This window comes from Tauraco erythrolophus, chromosome 18, assembly GCF_009769465.1.
Source record: "Tauraco erythrolophus isolate bTauEry1 chromosome 18, bTauEry1.pri, whole genome shotgun sequence".
In the NCBI taxonomy this organism is placed as follows: domain Eukaryota; kingdom Metazoa; phylum Chordata; class Aves; order Musophagiformes; family Musophagidae; genus Tauraco; species Tauraco erythrolophus.
The window spans coordinates 15,321,340-15,340,054 of NC_141482.1; the positions used below are offsets into that span (position 1 = coordinate 15,321,340).

The 18,715-nt window shown below is 49.0% G+C and overlaps 1 protein-coding gene across 1 annotated transcript; it reads left to right on the top strand.

Moving 5' to 3' along the window:
• The first annotated feature begins 1,083 nt into the window (after positions 1-1,083).
• Positions 1,084-18,187, top strand: LOC104374833 (DEP domain-containing mTOR-interacting protein). Its single transcript, XM_009981044.2, has 9 exons — positions 1,084-1,169; positions 8,727-8,905; positions 11,817-11,940; positions 13,145-13,323; positions 13,933-14,118; positions 14,509-14,649; positions 14,977-15,047; positions 16,599-16,703; positions 17,905-18,187. The coding sequence occupies exons 1-9, from the start codon at positions 1,084-1,086 to the stop codon at positions 18,028-18,030; spliced, it is 1,197 nt and encodes a 398-aa protein (XP_009979346.2). The 3' UTR covers positions 18,031-18,187.
• The last annotated feature ends 528 nt before the right edge of the window (positions 18,188-18,715 follow it).

Here is an 18,715-nt window from a genome sequence, read left to right on the forward strand (position 1 = left end):
AGCACCCACCTCTTAGGAACCCGGGAGCTCAGCTGTCACGATCTGAAATCTCACTTCTCAGAACTCGGTGACAAAAGTGTTTCAATGATTTGCTCTTGGGAGAGAGGTCAGAAGAGGCAAGGAAGGCATCGGTGGCACAGGTGAGCCCGGACGGCAGGCGGGCTGTGAAAGCGGGTCCTGCCCTGTTGGCATCCTGTCCTATGGTCCTTTATGCCAGCCAGTGTTTTTCACTCCTGCTTTAACTAATGGCAATATAATTACGCATGCATCCGATGGTAATGACGGTTGTAATTAACCCTCTCCACATCCCAGTTCCTCTGCCTACTTCTTTGCTGAACACTATCACTTTCAGATCAGCTCTGGCCTGCAGAAAATATCTCAAATACTGGAAATGACTGGTAATAACTGAGGCAGGTTCCAGTGCCTGGAGGTAGACTTTACTGGTTGAAGCTAGCAGCACCCTACAGGCAACCAGCTTGGCACCAGTGGAGTCCCAGACTTATTAGTGCCAGCCCTTGCTAATTACAGCCTGTGCTTCTCTGTCCAGCCTCTGTGATGGTCGCTACAACGGGGAAGGGCTCAAGCTGCCCTGAGCCCACTTTTTAGCAAGCGTTGGCCACGGTGTTGGATGCAGACCACTCCGGGCAGAGGTGGAAACCCTTCAGGGAAGAGGCTGGGATCAAGCCGCCCATCCTGAGGCTGTGCGTTTGGGAACGGCACATCTTGAACCCTGCACAGGAAAGTTACAGCCTAAGGAAGGAAGCGCTTTTTCCATCTTATTGCTTATCAAACCACTCATCCTACAGCCCCAGAACGCCCGGAGCCCGCTGGAGTCCTTCCCACCGAGCCAGCAGAAAGGACACGGCCCCCAGCCCGCTGCGGAGGGGCCCCGGCTGGAGACGAGCGGCCGAGGATGGAGCGGAGCCGGGATGGGGCTGCAGGAGGCTCCTCCTCCGGGGAGGGAAGCAGAGGCGGGCGGCTGGAGCCGCCCACCTGCACGTCGGGGCCGGGCCGGGCACCCCCGAGAGCCGCATCCCATGGGGCGGGCACGGCCCCGGCGCGTCCCGCTGCCCCCGGGCCGGCATGGAGAGCCTGAGCTGCAGCCTGAGGAAGAAAGCCACGGAGCAGCACTACCGGGCAGAGGTGATGATCGCTGGAGAGCAGCTGAGGTAGGAGGTGATGGGTCCTTTCTCCAGGCTGGCACAGGGCTGTGCCCAGGGTCAGCCCTGGGGCTGTGCCCCGGTAGCAGGAGGCTCAAAGCTTTATCCTTGAGCAAGTGTTTTCCCCCTCCCAGGTGCCAGTGTCTCCCCTTCCCAAGCATCTGCTGATGCTTCCCTCACCCACCAAATCAGCGGTTCTTTCCCGCGTTACCTTGTCCTGCCGCTCTCCGCTGGGCATCTCCTGCCTCCATCCCCAGGTGCCAAGGGACTGGCAGGTGGTTTTAGATGGTAACATGTTTTTTTTTTTTTAATTCCTTTGCATTCTCCCTTAAGCCCAGAGCTTGATGTGGTGACACTGAGCAGCTTCCTCAAGGTCCCTGGCTGGATGGGCACAGCAATGCCTCCCGGGGGCATTCGGACTTTCGGGGGTGACTGGGAGGTGGTCCCATGGGTGCCGTGCACCTGAATTGTTTTGCATAACAACATGTAGGGTCTTCCCTCTCTTGAAAGTCACTTTTGGAAACTTCTGCCTGTTTGTAGTGCCACTTCTCGAGCAACTTCTGGCTTGTTATTTCTTATGAAGACAGAGATACGTTCTGCCACGCAAGAAAACTCGTGTGGCTGAGAAAACATGTTCCTCGTGTACCCAGGGTTAGAACCCCCCCCGTGCTACTAAGCGTGCGACTGTAGGCTTTTCTAGCTCTTGAGCAGAGTTTGCTTGTTTGTATCTAAAGCCATTCTGTTTTGTTTTCAAATGTGAGTGGAAAATAGGAAAAATATCCTTGAATAATGTAAAGAACCCAGAGCCCAAGTTTGCTAGCATCAGGTTCCTAAAATTAGCAACGTGTCACTCTGTTGTCAGTTCTCAGTGAGCCGTGTTAACCTTAGCTTTATTATTTGTACTGTACGAAGGACTGATAATTTCCAACTCAGGATTAGGGCCCTATCTTAAAAACACAGTCAATGTCCAAAGTGGCTGGGTTTTAACCATGTAGTGATGGTTAGCCACACTTCCAGTCTATTGTCTTTCACAAATATTACTGTTCTAGCTCCAGAAATTAATTTTTTTCCTTAGGTAATGACTGGGAGAGCTGCTGTTGGGAGTGGAGGCTGCATCAACCTTTCTGCCCTTGCAGGATTTATGGTCTGCATCGTAAGGGAGGCTTTGGAAAAGAGCTTAACTTTCTTATGGGGAAAAGCTAAGAGTGACTTGCCTTGTTTCAATAACTCTGTGCAAGAGATATAAAGTTATGACTTTTTCCATCCCGTGGGCAGGGTAGGCTTATTCATATTTATATTTCCAGTATTTTACGCATTTGGAGTGACTGAGGTTTAAAATGGACCCTGTAGCCTGGACCAAAGGAGAGGATCAGGTATTCAGAGAGAAAATATAATAATCAAGCCATGTGTTAAAACTGATCAGTGTGTGTGCAAGGGGGATGATGTGCTTTCCTCATGCCTTTTGCAGGACAGGAATATATCAGATCTGGGACTGTTTGGTGATTGTGACTGTAAGGAGGAGAAGGGGACAGAGTGAATCTGTTTGTGAACAGAGCCCTTCTACTAGGCAGCACACTACGCAAGTTCTTACAAGCAAGATAAAGGCATAGTACAAATGTTCTTCTGAAAAATGTTCTTCTGCTCTTCTGAAAACTGGTAACGCCAATTCTTTTGTTCCTCCCAACATTCGTCTGGAAACTTCACTCCTTGTTGTCAGTGTCAATATGCCCTGAGCCTTTAAAAAGGATGCTAAACCCTGAAGGGAGGTAAGGTTTGTGCAGGGAGGGAAGAACTTGCCATTAGTGCCACTGGGATTAAGTTAAATAGAAACCCCAAAATATAAGTACTTTTGGGGGCACTCATCTTTTCCTTCCCCCTCCCTCTCCTCCATACCTGGAGTGCCTTGGAGTTTCCTGCTCAGGGAGCTCCCTAAATCTGAGAGTTTTCAGACCAAACCCATCGCAGCAGCTTGCAATCTTGCACTGCTTGCTCCTGTCCAGTTTGCTACCGCAGGATGAAGCTGGTGCAGGTTATCTCTGCTGGAAGGGGTGATAGGAGGAGCAGGAACACACACACGAGGGGAGACAGGGTGAGGGCTCTCGCCTCGGAGGCTGTCGTACGCTAAAACCGCGATGCTGGGAGACGCGTGCTGCTTTGCAAACATTGCAGCCCAGGGCGCAGACCCGATCTGCCTTTGGGCAGCCTCGACTGGTTCACGTCCCTGACCTGCTCTTGAGGCACTCGAGCTCTTTGTGGCATGGAGAAGAGTGGGCAGATTTCATCCGGCACAACTGCTCTTTTCCCCAGCTGTGTTCTGTGGGTGATGGGTCTGAACACCAAGGACAGACCCCAGAGTTACCCGCTGCAGACAGTGGTGGGTCTTTCTGCTGGTGGCTTGGCACAGAGCAGCCACATCCTTCTGCCTTGGTCTGGGCAGGAGCCTGTTCCCAGCAGAGAAAGACTGGAAGGAGCTGCTGGCCAGCATGGGGTGAAAACCCGGGGAGGAGGGTGAAGAGACGGACACCAGACTGTGGCTGGGCTCCTCCTTCCCCTGCGGCTCATCCAGCTGAATGGAGAATTGAGTGATGCAGAACAGAGCACGTTGGGTCTGTCTCTTGTATTTTGGGGATCCTGCAGCCTGGCGGATGAGGAGTTAGTGATATGAGCCTTCCCAAGGGCCGGGTGTCAGATAAGTAGCAATGGGGAAACTGAGGCACGGAGGCTGGATGATGCCTCAGGCAATAGCAGATGGGGCAGGGCTAAATGCCCACATTGTCCTCTCCTGCTCTCCTCCAGGCAAGGCATAAAGCAGCGTGTAGAGGAGCCTCCGGGTCTGCCCTGACTCTGTTAGCCTCAATCAGCAAATAACACTGTTGTATCTACATAAAATCTCAAACATTTGTCTTTCCCCATTCTCCACGTCCAGCCCTGCCTACCCACTGTTGTATTTAACCAAACAAACCTTTGCTCCATCTTTACAGTTCCTTGGCTTCCCAGCAAGTTTGCAAATCCCCCTGAGTCTGGTTTGGCCGGAGGGATGAGTCTGTTCAGTGTCAGGATGCGTTTCTCAGCGCCAGAAATAGCCGCGCAAGCGAGGGGTGAGGGGATGCTTTGTGGGGATGGCCGGGAACCAAACAGATCCTAAAGGAATCGAGGGGAGGGTGGATGCTGTGCATTGGGCTGTCTGTCTGCCAGGGTCCCTTCGCTCCTGCTGGGATGCTGCCTTCCAGTCCATGGAGGGGGAAGAGGAGTTTTGGGTCTCGAGTCTCTCCCCATCAAAAAGATGAAGATAATAATTTCTACTGATGTCTTGGTCTTGAGTTTGAGTGGGCTGCTCTGTTGGACTCATTCCTCACATCTCCTGCTGTCGGTCTCACTGTTTTAGACACATAAACTGACATGAAAATCACACTGGTTTTACTGGGCGTCGTGTGTTCCTGGGTGGTACCCTGTCAGAGATGCCCAATTAGTCATTTCTAATTGCAGCAAATGGCTTATCTGCACAGAGATATTCTGGAAGGGCTTTGAGTTCACACCCTGCTGTAATCTGAGTTTCTCAGGTACAGACAAGTCCTGTGCCCTCTCTTCTGGGTATTCCTCATGGCCAAGTGGACCAGCTGTTCTCTAAGAACTCTGTTGAGCTGCATTAACCACTCTTAAACATAAAATATGCTTGGTAAATCTATGACGTGGGTAGAAAAAGTGAGAGGAGAAGGAAAGTTTTCTCCTATGAAGAACAAAATTGTGATTTCAGCCACTGCCCAAAATTTTCAAAGGTGCTGAGTGTTTTATTTGGATAGTCAAATTGAGATTCTGTTAAATAAAGTGCTCGTACTTTGACGCTCTGGAAATTGGATGCATTTAAAGGTGTGTAGCTGAACACACCAGAATTTGTATTCCTGGCCAAAAATCTTGGGTCCACAGGAGATTTGGTGGTTCTCTGTTGAACTCGGATCTCTTGAAGTGAGGATGTCTTCATGGAGGAGCCATGGGATGCTGCTTGAGGTGGCAGTTGCTGGGTGAGTGTTATTCAGAATGACCTTAAAAAGCTGATTATTAAATTCTTAGCATGAGGGAAAGTGAGGACTGGGAAGTAGACTTGTGCTTTCAGGGATTTCTCTTTAAGTTTTGTTTTCCTATACATACATTTAAATACAAGTAGGAAAATAAAACGTTGGGCTGCCACAGGTGTGTGAAGCTTCCCCCTCTCCCCTAGGACCTACTGGTGCTTTTGCAGACTGGGAGGGCAGCAAACTGGGTTTTGCTGAGCCTGTTCGGTTGTTTTGCCTGAATGTGCCTCTCCAGCAGCTATTTTGCAGAGATGCTGTTGTGGCTGTTGCTGCCTTTTGCTGAGCGCTTAGTTGCTTGTTTGGTTTTTTGATTGTTTGTTTGGTTTGGATTTGGTTTTGGTGTGTTTTGTTTTTTTTTTCCTGTAAAGATAGGAACAGAAAATAGCCTTTGGGTGACGCATCTTTCCATCCAGGGCCATTTGTTTGTACTTAAGGGCTGTGGGAATGTGAACTGGAGTTAATCTCCTTGGAAGATCCACCTTGGCATTTGAGCTGCTCAAGGTCTGTTTACAGGGGCAGAAGGTGATGCAGAGCATCCCGGGGAGATGTTCCCACTCCGTGTGGGCACGTACGAGTTCTCGGTGCGGAATAGCTATGGCTTTAGGGATTGCTCTGGCTGTGTGACTGCGAGACAGTAAAAGTAGCACCTTTTCCATCACAAGAAATCCCTTTGCTTCAATGTAAGCCCCTGATTTAGACTCTTGGTTCTGCAGTTGAGTGAAATGGGAACCACACAGAAGTAACCAAGCGAGAAGCTCCTTGGGTCGCTCTCCAGCAGCGGACATCCGTAATGGCCCGCTGGAGGAGCAGGGAAGTTGTGTTTGTAACAGCTGAAGTGGCTTCAACTTTTGATTCCCTAGAGGTTTGGGTTGTGATTTTTGTTTACTTTGTTTGGTTTGTTGTTTCCCCCCCCCCCCTTCTATTTACACTGCTTGGATCTGCCTTTCAACAAGGTTACATGGGATGAATAATGATGTCTTTGTAGTGACCTTGACAAAGAAACAATGGGGTTGCCCAACGCAGCCTACCCGCAGCGCCGGCTGCCAAGCCAGGAGGGTTTCCTAAGTTGACTCTCCTGTTCCAGCGAGCATTTTATCATTGCATTATTCTGCCTTTTTTTTTTTTTCCCTTCATGTGTACATGGGGTAGCTTTTGGCATCTAGAAAACTCATAATAACACATTACACATCCTTCCTTATTTTTTTTTTTTTATCTGGAAGCATGATTATAAGCCACTCGTAGTTTCACTGGCTTTGTTTTTGCAACATCGTGCGTGGAGTGGTTTATAGAGGGTGTCAGCTGAGCTGTTCGAAGACACGGTGTCACGTCCTTCTGTGTCTGAAGGACAGGCTTTTTCTCCTCCTAGCTGATGGGAAACAGTAAAAAAGAGGAAAGTGAAAAGGCTGCAAGGACATCGGAGCTGTGCAGCTTCCGCTGCCCTGGGTCTGCAGGCAGGAGGGCAAATTTGTCACAAACTTAAAATAAGCTTAAAACAGCCCCAAAAAGTCCAAGGTACTGCTGCTCCAGAGGTGCTTAAATACCACTTAAATCCTATCCTGGCAACTATTCCCAGTATAATAGTTTCAGAATAAGTGTATTTTATTTTTTTTTTTAAATCCTAGGTTTTAATAGTAACATTTGCTGAAAATCTTTTTTCTTCCCACTCCCCCCACCTCCAAGATCCATGTATTTTCTGCGGTGTTCTGAATTGTGATAAAAAAAGACCTATAGGGGAAACAGTATTCTCCCAACCAGTTTCCATTCAGGCCTTGTGTGATTATGGTCCATGTGTTATAGTGGGTAAATATATGTGTGTGTGTGTAGATATAAGTATACAAATATATATATATATATATATATGTCTTTATAGACTCCTGCAGACTCTTGATAGCAATAGAGTACCCTTGGTTAAACATTTCTTATCTCTACCAGACATGCCTCTAAAGTGGCATCCCACTTGCTGAGTACTAAGGAAAGCAAGCACATAAAAATGACTACTTGTCCTCTCCTGCAGCAGAGGGATGTCGGGTGGGGAGCCTCTCTGTTTGCGGTTGCTGCTGCCTGGGTCTGATTGCATTTTGACAGTGGACCGTGAAATAAAGGAAGGAAAAAGCTAAAAACTCTAAAAAGGGCAGGCAGCTGCCTGTGGACTGTTCTCTTCAGATGAAATCCATGTGCAGAATGACTGCTGGCCACTTGTGGGAATGAGCCTGCCAAGTAAAGAGAGTAAAATTCTGAATATAGACCTCAGTATCTGAGGGAGGCCAGTCAAAGGCAAGGCCAGGAACTGGTTCTGTGTGAATCTGTGGTTTAGTGTTTTAGTTACCAGGAAGGTCCGAAAATGTCTGTTAAGAATTATGTTAGCTCATAGTACCCTGAGCATTAATGACAACAATTAATTACTAGTTCTTCTTCCAACAAAAGATTTTGCCTAAAGGCTTTTGAAACCCTGGTATTTGTCAGTCCTACAATATAGGATAATCCTTTATTATCTGATAAATTTTCAGGATATTTAAAACTTCTCGTATGGTGCCTGAAACTGTTGTCCAACATGATGAGGCGTACGCATGACTTCTTCAAAAAGAACAAAAGAACGTGAGGCATTCAATAAACAAAAGGGCTGCAGTGACTAATACCTTTGTAAAATATGCTGGCCCAAGGCAAAACTGTGAATTGAAATGAATATTTTTCAAACCAGAAATATCCTGAAGTTAAAGAGAAGATATTAGTTAAACATCTCCCCTCTGAGTTTGCTACATGCACTGGCCGTTTTCCAGGGTTAGTATTTTGGGAACAGTCATGACTACAGGGCAAAATTTGGTGCCTGAACAGATCTGCTGCCAAGTTGGGTTGGCTTTGGCTTGAACACATAAGATCTCTGTGCCTTGTGGCTTGCTCAGTTGTTAAGGTCCTTTTAAAAGTCAAAGCCATGCTCACCTGAGTAACCTTCTCCCATATGTATCTTTCCATCAGAGTCACAGCCTGGCCATAACGTCAGGTTTTTCAGGATAGGGTAGTTGCTGTTTGACTGAGACTTAAGACTTTGTCCTGGGAGCAGCTACATTCCTGCTTTCATGGTTATGGGAAGGAGAACTCAACACAGAATGGCACCGAGATGACAAATATATGTAATACTTTTTTTTTTTTTTTTTTTGCTGTGTTTTGGCCCTTCTTCACAAGCTTCGATTTGCTGCTGTGTATTATTTAAAGGCTCGTTTAGAACAAGAAGACACGTATGGTTCAGACTGAGTCTGGTGCAGGTAATTATATAATGTGAGTAGTGATAGGAGGAGAGAAGGGGATGATGGAGGGGCTGCTTAGGATTGACTGACACAGTCTTGGAAGGCAAAGAGGTTTGGTTGAATTTATGGGTCGCTGGGTGCTTGCCAGAAGTCTCAAATCATCAGTGGTTTCTCCAGGCTGGGCAGACGCTGGGCTGTTAGACCCAAATTCCCCTGTAGCACCAGCGAAGCTCAGTGGCTGTCTTTCTCTCTAGGCTTCGCCTCCATGATGGGAAGCTCATTAAGGACAGACGTTACCACCTCCGAACGTACCCAAACTGCTTCGTGGCGAAGGAGCTCACGGACTGGCTGATTGACCACAAAGAAGCACCGGACCGAGAGACGGGCATCCGCCTCATGCAGAAGCTGATGGACCATTACATCATCCATCATGGTGTGTGGGTTTCTCTGCTACCTGCTGAGCCTCCCCAGGGAGGTGGCTGTGTGTCTGGTCACCACGTTGTGTCCCTCAGCCCAGGATGTGGAAGCACGGTCAGGTCCCTGTTCGTGACCCTCCTACAGAGGAGCTGGGAGGTGATGGGCAGGCATGAGGCTGTGTGGGGCTGGATCCGAGTGAAGCTGCATTGCTTTTGGGGATGTGCCAGTTCCCTGCCCTGCAGAAAAGGGAGTTGGGCTGGGCACTGGTGAAACAGCATCTGAAGTGCCTCTTATTTGAAAGCAAGTTCAGTGATGCCTGACTTGTATTGCCCAACAGCAATTGCAGTGGCAGCTGGTGGTGGATGTTTTTACACAAGCTGGTCTAGCTCATGTTTGTGTCGTGCAGAAGTGGGAGCTGAATGGTAACACCTGCTTCACATCTACAGGAAAATTCATTTTTTATACTGTAAGGGCCCAGTGTTCCTCAGTTTCCCCATCCGTGCTGGGGTGGGACAAGTAGAGGTGTGGAGTCCACACCACCCGAAGTAAAAAGTCATCCAGTTCCTGTGAACCTGGGGCTGAAGTAATCCTGTAGGAATGCCTCCCTTGGGAATGAAGTGATGCCATTTCAAAGGTTTGTCCATCGAACCTGTTAAAAGGAGAGGAAAAAAAAAAAAGGAAAAAGGAAAGGGGGGAAAACAGCATCCTGGTGCTCAAGCCCAGCACTTAGTATTAAGGCTTTGTTCTTTTTTAAAATTATTTGGAACTTTCAGCAGTTTTGGATCGACTCGGGTCATGTACTGTGGTCTGTGCGTGTCCCTGAGCTGCAGAGCCGTCCCCAAGGTCCAGTCCTTGATCCTGATAAAACAACACAAACCAAGTGCTCCATATTAGCAAAGAGCCGCTTCTCTCCATGTGATTTTCAGGCCCAATCAGGAGCAAAAGTCCTGGATTTTCAAGCAGGCCTGGGAGACCACTGCCCTTGGTGGGAAGGGCTGTGGCTGAGCTGCTGACTCTTGGCTGGGCTCTCTTGCTTCCAAGTTTTTGGGACGTGAGCTATGGTAACCCGGAGCTGGGTGGTGCTTTGTCACAAGAGGGTGAAGCTGAGGGGACAGCAGCAGATGACAACCATACCAAATTCAGCCCTCTCCTCCCCCTCTTCTCTAGGGCCCAGAAATATCTGCCTTGGACCACCGCAAGGCAAGCACTCTGTTCCCACCTGCTCCTTGCTGAGGTTAATGCCCTTTGTATTAAGCTGCCTTGAATGCAAATAAACTGCTGCTGTGCTTTATCACAGAAGCACGCAGCTGAAGCACTGAGCTCGCAGTTAACCATTAACACTTAAAACTGATTATTTTTCCATCTCCCCAGCCAACAGTTTCAAATAAACCCATTAGTTAATTAAACCTGTGCAGCGCTGGGTACCACTGCTCTTTTGATTGCTTATCGCGGCCGCGTCCCTCCTGCTTCCGTGGCAATTCCTGGCAGGACACAGAAGCTGACTTTCCAACTTGCCTTATCACCATGAATTGTTGTTAGTCCTATGGAAACGGGGCTGCCTGTTAACTGCAGGACTGTGCTAAGTGCTTTGCAATTGTCTGTCTAAACTCTTTGCCCTCTTCTCCGCTGGGATCCAGGAGATGGTAATTAGCTCATGAAGATCATTTTCTGTGCTGCCTCGTAATGGTCTGGTGTGATTTGAGCTGTTATTCTATTACATGCTGGAAACACGTTGAGATTGGTCTTCAAACAGCAAAAATGCTTTGGTTTTCTATGAGCACAGCCCTGTGAGGTTTTGTGTTTAATTCCCATCGCAATGACATCTGAACGGTTGCTGCTTGGAATTGTTAAGATGCAAACTTTCACCTTTTCAACCGACCTGCTGGATCTGCCTTCCTGCTGGTGGGCTTTAGCATCCTGGTTGCACACCAAGACAGCAGCTCAGGAGGAATGATGAACTCTGGATAATCTGACAGTTTTTAGCATTGAGCTGCTCCCCAAAAGGGGAACGAAGTTTTACCAGTCTGTGCAGAAGAATGGACAAGAGTGAAGTATTTTATGACTTTTGAATTTCACTCTATTGGATTACATTACTTTAGTAAGGAAATATTTGCAGATTTTTTTCTCCCTTTGGTGAATTTTCTTCATTTTCTGGGCATATTCTTTACTCTTTTTTTTACTGCTGAAGTTTCTCCTTCTTGCTTCAGATGAATGGACCTGCAGAAAGGCAGGCTGACTGATTTGGCAGCTGGACTGTGTTGGTTTTTTGGGTTTTTGTTTTGACTTGCAGTCTAGGAATCTGTTGCAGGGAAGTTTATCTCACAGCTGTATCCCAAATATTTACCTGCTAAATGTTGCGTGCACTTAACAGCCATGCACTTACAGACTGCGTGCACATTCCCAAGATAAACATGAAAGTGAGGCTTTTCCTACAGATTCAATTATTCCAGTTGTCTGCACCTGGCTTTGAAGAAAAATTTCTCTCTTGAGGTCAGTTTGCCATGCAAATGAGGGTTGGCACAAAATGGTGTGGAATAATTGGTGTCATCATACGTTTTATCTTACAAATGGTTTTGACAGGGACAGAGGTGATTTAATGGGGGTTTGGAGGCAGTGTGAGTTTTTCCTGCTGTCCTCCAAGTCTGCCTACATGTGGCAGCAGCTTTCTGGAAAAAAAAAAAAAAAAAAAAAGCGCTGATTGAGACAATTCTGTTTGTTTTCTTTTAGTCTGAACCAAACTACCAACATTTAAATAATAACAAAAACATTTTCCCAGTTCATTCCAAGGACATCGCATGCAACCCCCCCGTAGCTTTTAGCCTGGAGATAACAGCCTGCTGAGCCTGCCCTGTGCAGCTCTGTCCGTCTGTCCCGCAGGGACTGACAGCCGCCGCAGCGCTGACATCCCTGCTCTGAACTCCTTTCAGTCTGCGACGAGCACGCCGACTACAAGGATGCCAAACTGCTGTACCGCTTCCGCAAGGACGACGGGACCTTCCCGCTGAGCAAGGACGTGAAGGTGTTCATGAGAGGGCAGAGCCTGTATGAGAAGTACGTGAGTCCTTCCTTTGCAAAACAGCTCCCAGCAAGAGGTGCGGGGAGTGGGCTCTGCCGCCTGCCCTCGCTGATGGTCCTGCAGCCGGGAGCCACGGCTGCTGCTGCCTTTTCTCCCCCTTCTCTGTGCCCTGTGCTGTAGCATCGGGAAACGCTGTTTTCCGGAGCCTTTGCACAGCTGCAGGACAAGCGGAGCTGTACTCCGAACCACGGATGCTTTCGGGTGCTCCAGGGAAGCGCTGAGGTCCAGTCTGCAGTTTGGGTGCTCCCGGGATGGATACGGGCAGGGTTGCTGGGTGGGCGCTCCCCCAGCCTCCCTGGGTGAGCTGCTTCCACCAGCACTGTTAAGACTTCTGTCCCACCAAAATCAGTGGGGGTATAGGATTTCAGGGCCCTCGTGGGTCTGGATCCCTGCACCTCCCTTAACCTATTTGCAAAATTTGTAACAGGAAAACTGATCCTCAGACAGTAAAGGAAACACCTTCCACCTCCAAGCATTTAGTTTTCTTTGCGTTGCTGGTTTCTGGTTCTAAATCCAAGCCATCTTTCCCAGGCACCTCGCAAGCTGTTTTGTTAGACTGGGTTCAACCCCAGACCACCCTCTGGACCTCTTTCCTCTACCGGCCTCTTCACATCTCCTCCATCCTCAACCCCTGGCAATCAGATTCCCCAAGGGGCACTGAAGGAGAAGTCCTTCAGCCGGGCGGGGGGGGTGACTTCAGGTGTCTCCCCGTCCCTCTGGCAGACGTGCATCCCTTCTGCTTTGCTTTTGCTGGGCAGCGGTGGCCGTGGGACCGGGCAGAGCCTCCGCCGCGCCTGAGCCCGCTGCACCCTCTCGTGGACACGCTGGATTCGGCTCTCGCACATGCTGCAAGCTGAACGTGCGTTGGCCGAAACGCGCCTTCTCCATCACTTCGGACCATCCGCCAGTTGGTGCACGTGTCCGGCTCTTTGCTTGGCTTTGCCCTGCTGTCTTTAGCCAAGGTTGCAGCTGAACTGATTTCGCTAAAGCTGCTTCCTCCGCTGCGATGAAGACTTCCAAGGCTTCCTGTGTTCCTCCCTCCCACCCCACCGCTCCCAGGCAGCGAGGTTTTGGCTGTAACGCTTTGCCGGCTTCTCTTGGCCGTGCGTCGGCTGCAGGTCCCGCTGGGACGGCGGGGCCGTACGGCGTCACGGCAGCCTTGTCCCACCTCTGTGCCAGGCTGGTGAGCGTGGAAGAGTCAATTCTGAAGGTGAGAGAGGAGAACTCGGTGAAGTATCAGAGGACTTTCCTGGGCCGTGAGATGATCGACTGGCTTGTTCAGGAGGGAGAGGTGGAGAACCGAAAGGAAGCGGTGGAGCTGGGCCGGGTGCTGCTGGAGCATGGGATCATTCAGCACGGTGAGCGAGGGTCCGGCTGGAGCCGGGATGGAAGGCAAGAGATGAGCATAGCTGTGAGGGCTCTGCCAGGAACAAATCCCTATTCATGTCGTGCAACAAGTGCTGGTCAAGTGCCCACTTGGAGATAGCAATGGGGCCTTTTAGTTCTATGTTTGGAGCTGGTGACCTTTGAAATCGGAGCAATCTTCCGCCACCCGCAAAGGCTTTGAGCTGAAATCTGAGCTGTTGCTCTTCAGTTCTTCAAAGCCTCCGGCCGCAGGACTGGGGTCCACCCCTGGGTTTGGAGGGCTGGGTTGTGAGGATGTAATGTTGGCTGGAGATCGTAACCATCTGCAGGAATTAAACTTTCAGTTCAGAAGACATGGAGTCCTCTGAGTGTCTTGGGACAGGTAGAGGGCTGTGGCTCGGTGGTGCACCCATGGGAGATGGCTACTCCTGGGGAGGTGGCCCTGCTGTTCCTCCTGCCCTGCAAGCAGTGTTTTGAAACAGTTAGAAAAACTGCAATAGAAGACAGAGGCATTAAAAGCAGTTCATCTGGTGTTCTCAGTATATTTGCTATGTGTTTTTCACACCCCTTCAGCCTCTCCCTCCTCCCCTGTTCTCTCCTAGTCTCCAACAGGCATCACTTCTTTGACAGTGACATCCTCTACCAGTTCTGGATCAACTTTCGGCGGAGGCGTCGTCTCACAGAGTTACTCAATGAGAATTCTTCTCGCACCCTGTCCGAGAGCCCGGACAGCCCCTTCTGCCTTCGCAAGCTCAACCCGGACCCAGGCAACACCAGCTTTCTCTCTGGTAACTGTGGATGTATTGGTGGAGGGGTGGGAAAGCAAGGATTATGTTACCAGAGTATCCCAGAGCTGAGGGTGTTGCTTGAGCAGAGCGTAGGGTATTCCTCCAGGCATTGTATGAAGTGATCACCCGTCCCACTGGTTCATGGTTGATGTTATGATGCAGTTGCAGTCTCTATCACAGCTCCCCGTCCCAGGAGAAAACCTCAACTTACCACCAACTCAGATCTTGGTCCTTCTTTGAAGCTAGTTTTATTCTTTCTCAAGAAATGGTTCAAACGCCATCTTCAGTGGAAGCTTACCTTTCAGCTGTGGATCAGGCTGTTGAGGGAGGTTTGTTATTTTAAACTAGTCTGTTCCTTCCTCAGGTAATTGTTATTTCTGCCTCTTTCAGTCCAGACCAACAAGGAGATCAAAATTGTCTCAGCAGTTCGAAGGAGCAGCATCACTTCCCTCGCTGGAAACTCCAACCCCTACTTCAGCACGACTCCTGCGTTGGTGTTCCCTCCTGTGGCTGAGTGCAACCCCAAATCAGGTCTGGGCTTCTGCATCGCCCTGTCGTTGTATGGGGTTCATGTAGTCCTTCAGGGCACGGGCTAGCTCAAGGCGCAGGTCCAAACCCATCCACTCTGAGCTTGGTGGCTTGCAAGAGGAGAGGGTCAGCCTCACCTCTGAGTCTTGGTTTGAAAAGTTGGGCAAGTGTTTTGAAAAACATTGAGATAAGCACAAAGATTTCTGTGTGCAGCACCTGTGGCTGGTTCTAACGTGTTCTCCAACCCATGGTAATCCCCAGGATGCCTCGTTATGCACTTTACTGTACAAAACTGTTGATTCTGATAGGATCTGTCACCTTCTGCTCTAGTGTTAAAGAGACCCGTCACCAACGAAGAGCTTCTGTCCCCTGGGGCCCCCTACATCAAGAAAACCCTAACTGTAAGTGACCATTGCGAATGGTGTTGCTACCCTGATGGTGCTGAGCTCCCCGACTGCTCTCTGGTAGCTTTCTGGGTGCTGCTCTGACCTCTGTGTGTTGAACCTTTGATTACATGTCACATCATCACGGCTCTCTGTTGGTGTCAGTGGGTCGATGTCTTCAGATATGGTTGTGGGTGAAAATGTGTGCAGCTTCTGCTTTAGTTTAATGTATATCAAAGAGGTAGATCAGGAAAGAGAATGTTTCTTGGACAGAAAAACTCCCACTTATGTTTCATCCAGCTCCATACATACTGTAGAATCAGTCAAGCCTTGTGACAGCTGAGACACACAGATGTCACCTTCATGCGTGGCTTTGTGCATCTTTCAGGTTCCTGATGCGGATCGGATATGTTTATATGATCCATCAGCATCTGATGGAGCAGCACTGAACCGGGAGCATCTGAGGGCTGCTCTCCCCTTTCTTTGGATGGGCTTTTTTTCATGGAGAAAATGAACACACTGCAAAAATCTCCAAGATTCATAGATTCATAGATTTCATAGATTTCTAGGTTGGAAAAGACCTTAGAGATCATCGAGTCCAACCATCCCTAATCCCCATTAAACCATATCCCCAAGTAGATCATCCACCCTATTCTTAAACACATCCAGGGATGGGGACAAAGATGTTGTCAAAGATGCTGCAGAAAACCTGCGTTTTGGGGTTTTGCTTCTCTGATTATTTCTAAAGCTGTAGGACCGGCCCTGCAGATCCTGTCGCACTTTTTTATTTTTGTGTAAAACTTCTCAGCCTTTTCCTGCCCACCTTTGAAAGGGGAATCTCACGGTGCCCAGTTTGGGAAGCGCGGGGGCTGTCTTCCTGTACTGGCTTGACACGAGGTGGTCACCTAAAAGCTGTGGATCAGGTGCCTGAATTAACTGTGCTGTAGAAATCGGTGGGAAGGAGCAAGAAAAACTAAAGCTGGTGATCAGCGTGGCATGTATGAGGACGTGCTGTTTGTTCTCCTCCTGAATGCTCTTGCCCTGCCCTTCAACTCTGCCAGCCTGGGCCTCTCATGGCTCATTTCCTTCTGCTTAGCTCTGCAGTTGCTGTTATTTATCTATATGGGTAATGTGCAAAGTCCTTTGGGAATTCCTTTTCTCTTTTAGTCACATCAGATGGCCACAGTATTGCAGCAAACTGCTCTGGCAGGCTGAGAGGAGGGCGAGAAGTTGAGTGGCTACTTCCACCCTGGAAATGCTCTTCTGTGCCAAGGGAAAGGCACCGTGTGCGTGCTCTGGAAGTGTTCTCAGCACGCTCTTGGTGCATGCCTTGCACTGCGATTTCATGCTTCACTCTTCTGCACGTGCTGGCAGGGAATATTAATCAGAAAGCAGCTTTGCAGAGAGAAGTTATTCTGTGGTTCTGCATCTCACTTGGTGCACAGCCCTGCCTCTCCCACCCATGACAGATTAGGACGATGAGCAGAGCTCTCCCTCTCACTAGAACCATTGCATCTCCTCTATCCAGCCTGTTCCTTGCTTTTTCAAACCCTTTTGTTCTGCTCGTAGATTGTGGGGGATGCTGTGGGCTGGGGGTTTGTGGTCCGAGGAGGAAGACCTTGTCACATCCAGGCAGTGGACCCAGGAGGACCTGCAGCTGCTGCCGGGATGAAGGTACTTCTTACTCGTGGTGGCTTAACAGGAGGCAGAACTTATGTCCTGTTTGAGCTTTTTGGGGCTTTTTTTTTTTTATCTTCCATGATAATCTCAGCTCCTGCAGTGGACATGAGTCTGAGCGAGTGGGCCTGTGGAGCTCTGGAAGAGGCGGAGGGAAGGATGCTCTCCGCAGGCAAAGCGCGCTGTGCGTGGCTGCACGGTGATGGATTTGCCTTTTCCCAGAGCAGCACATGGGCTGTGGGCAGCTAAAAAATGAAAAAAAAACCTCTGTCCAAACTAAGCTGTCTCCCTGTGGCAGACTTTGGAGCTGCTGAAACTGTTTGAGCTGCTAAAAACAAAGCAGAGAATTCCCAGTTCAGCTCCAGTGAGTGTATATAACCCCAGTGAAGCAGGGAAGGAGCAGAACTTTATCCTGAATCACCTGTTCTCACAGCTCCTGAGATGTAATGCAATTTGTGTTTCTTGCTCTTAACAATGTAGTTCTGTGTGGAGCTATTTTCCATGTACATGAAAGCTTAACAACCTTAGACTGGTGCCTTGGTTTGATCCTTCAGGTAACTTCCAGTATTTCCAGCTCAGGTGAAATGAACCGAGGTCTTGAGACTGGTTTTACACCCAGGCATGTATGGGCTTTGTGTGTAGAGTTTCAGGTGTGAATGAAATAGATGTTGAGTTTCACAGTTCTCTATAAACCCCCCAGCAGCGAGGGACTGATTTCTACCAGCTGATTTAACTCTAAAGTCACACGGATATTTGAAATAATTGGATTCTTCAGAGGCAGAGTGTGACTCCTTGTTTGCTTCAGGCAGGCTTGGAAGGGGATGGATGAGTTTGTTTCATTTACTCAAGAGCCCAGTTAATTTCTCCTTACCTAATCTCATTTGCCACCAAATTGCTAGATGTTAATATTGTGCCTCATTTCCGTCTGTGAAATGAACCACTGCTCATAAACGAGCCTTTTTTTCTTTTTTTTTTTTCCTTTCCCTCTGTTAGCTCACAGCCTAAATCCCTTCGGTCCCTTTTTTTATGATGCAGCGATGGGAGCGCAGTGATTATTAGTGCAGCTTATGGAGTGGAGCTTTAGGGTTTGCAGGATTTTGCAGCAAGTTGTACTGCAGCCTCTGGCTCGAGTCAGCCACGGGCAGAAGCTGCCCTGAAGACATGGGCTGAAGGTAACCTGCCCTTCCTCTCCTTGCAGGTGTGCCAGTTTGTTTTCTCGGTGAACGGTATGTATGTTTTGCATCTGGACTATCAGACCATCAGCAGCCTCATCATGACAGGACCACGAACCCTCGTGCTGGAAGTCATGGAAGCCATTGAATGAGGGGAGGAGTCTCATCCCACCGCTGTTGGGAAAGGCAGGACGCTCCACTAAGCAAGGGGGGACTGTGGGGAGGGACCAGGCTTTGACCATTCACTGTGAAACGTTAGCCAGGCATTTTAATATATTTTCAAATAAATACATTCTAATGGAAAAGCCTCACATTCTGACGTTGTTGGAATGTTTGGCTCTACCTGATCTTGAGAGGTCCCGAGCTCCTTTGTAACGCTGGTGGGAGAGTTCAACAGGTCACGAAGCCAAGCTTTAGAACAAGCCGTTCACCCAGCCAAGCTGTAGGGCAGGTGGTATGAGCTGGGAAGCAGCAAGAAGTCTGGTACCGAGCAAGTGAGTGCGCCTGAGCTCCTCTGAGTTGGCTGTGCAGTCCACCAAGAGCACAACATGCTTTCCAGATGGTCCAGTAAGCTGCACCATTGCCTCTGTCAAGAAAATAAGGAAACGAATACAGTGATGTGTGCCTCCTTGTAAAGAAAGTCTAAGGTCTCTGCTACTCTCTTGGCTTGGCCACGCTCACAGCCAGGACTGGTTGTTCTTCTCAACTGGTTCTTGAAAAGATGAGACTTCCGTGTCTCCACCCTCTAATAATACTTCATTTCATTAACCAGCTTCACCTCGGCGTGGAGCCAGGCAGAGGTCCCAAACGTCACAGGCTGCTCCCAACCTAGTGACA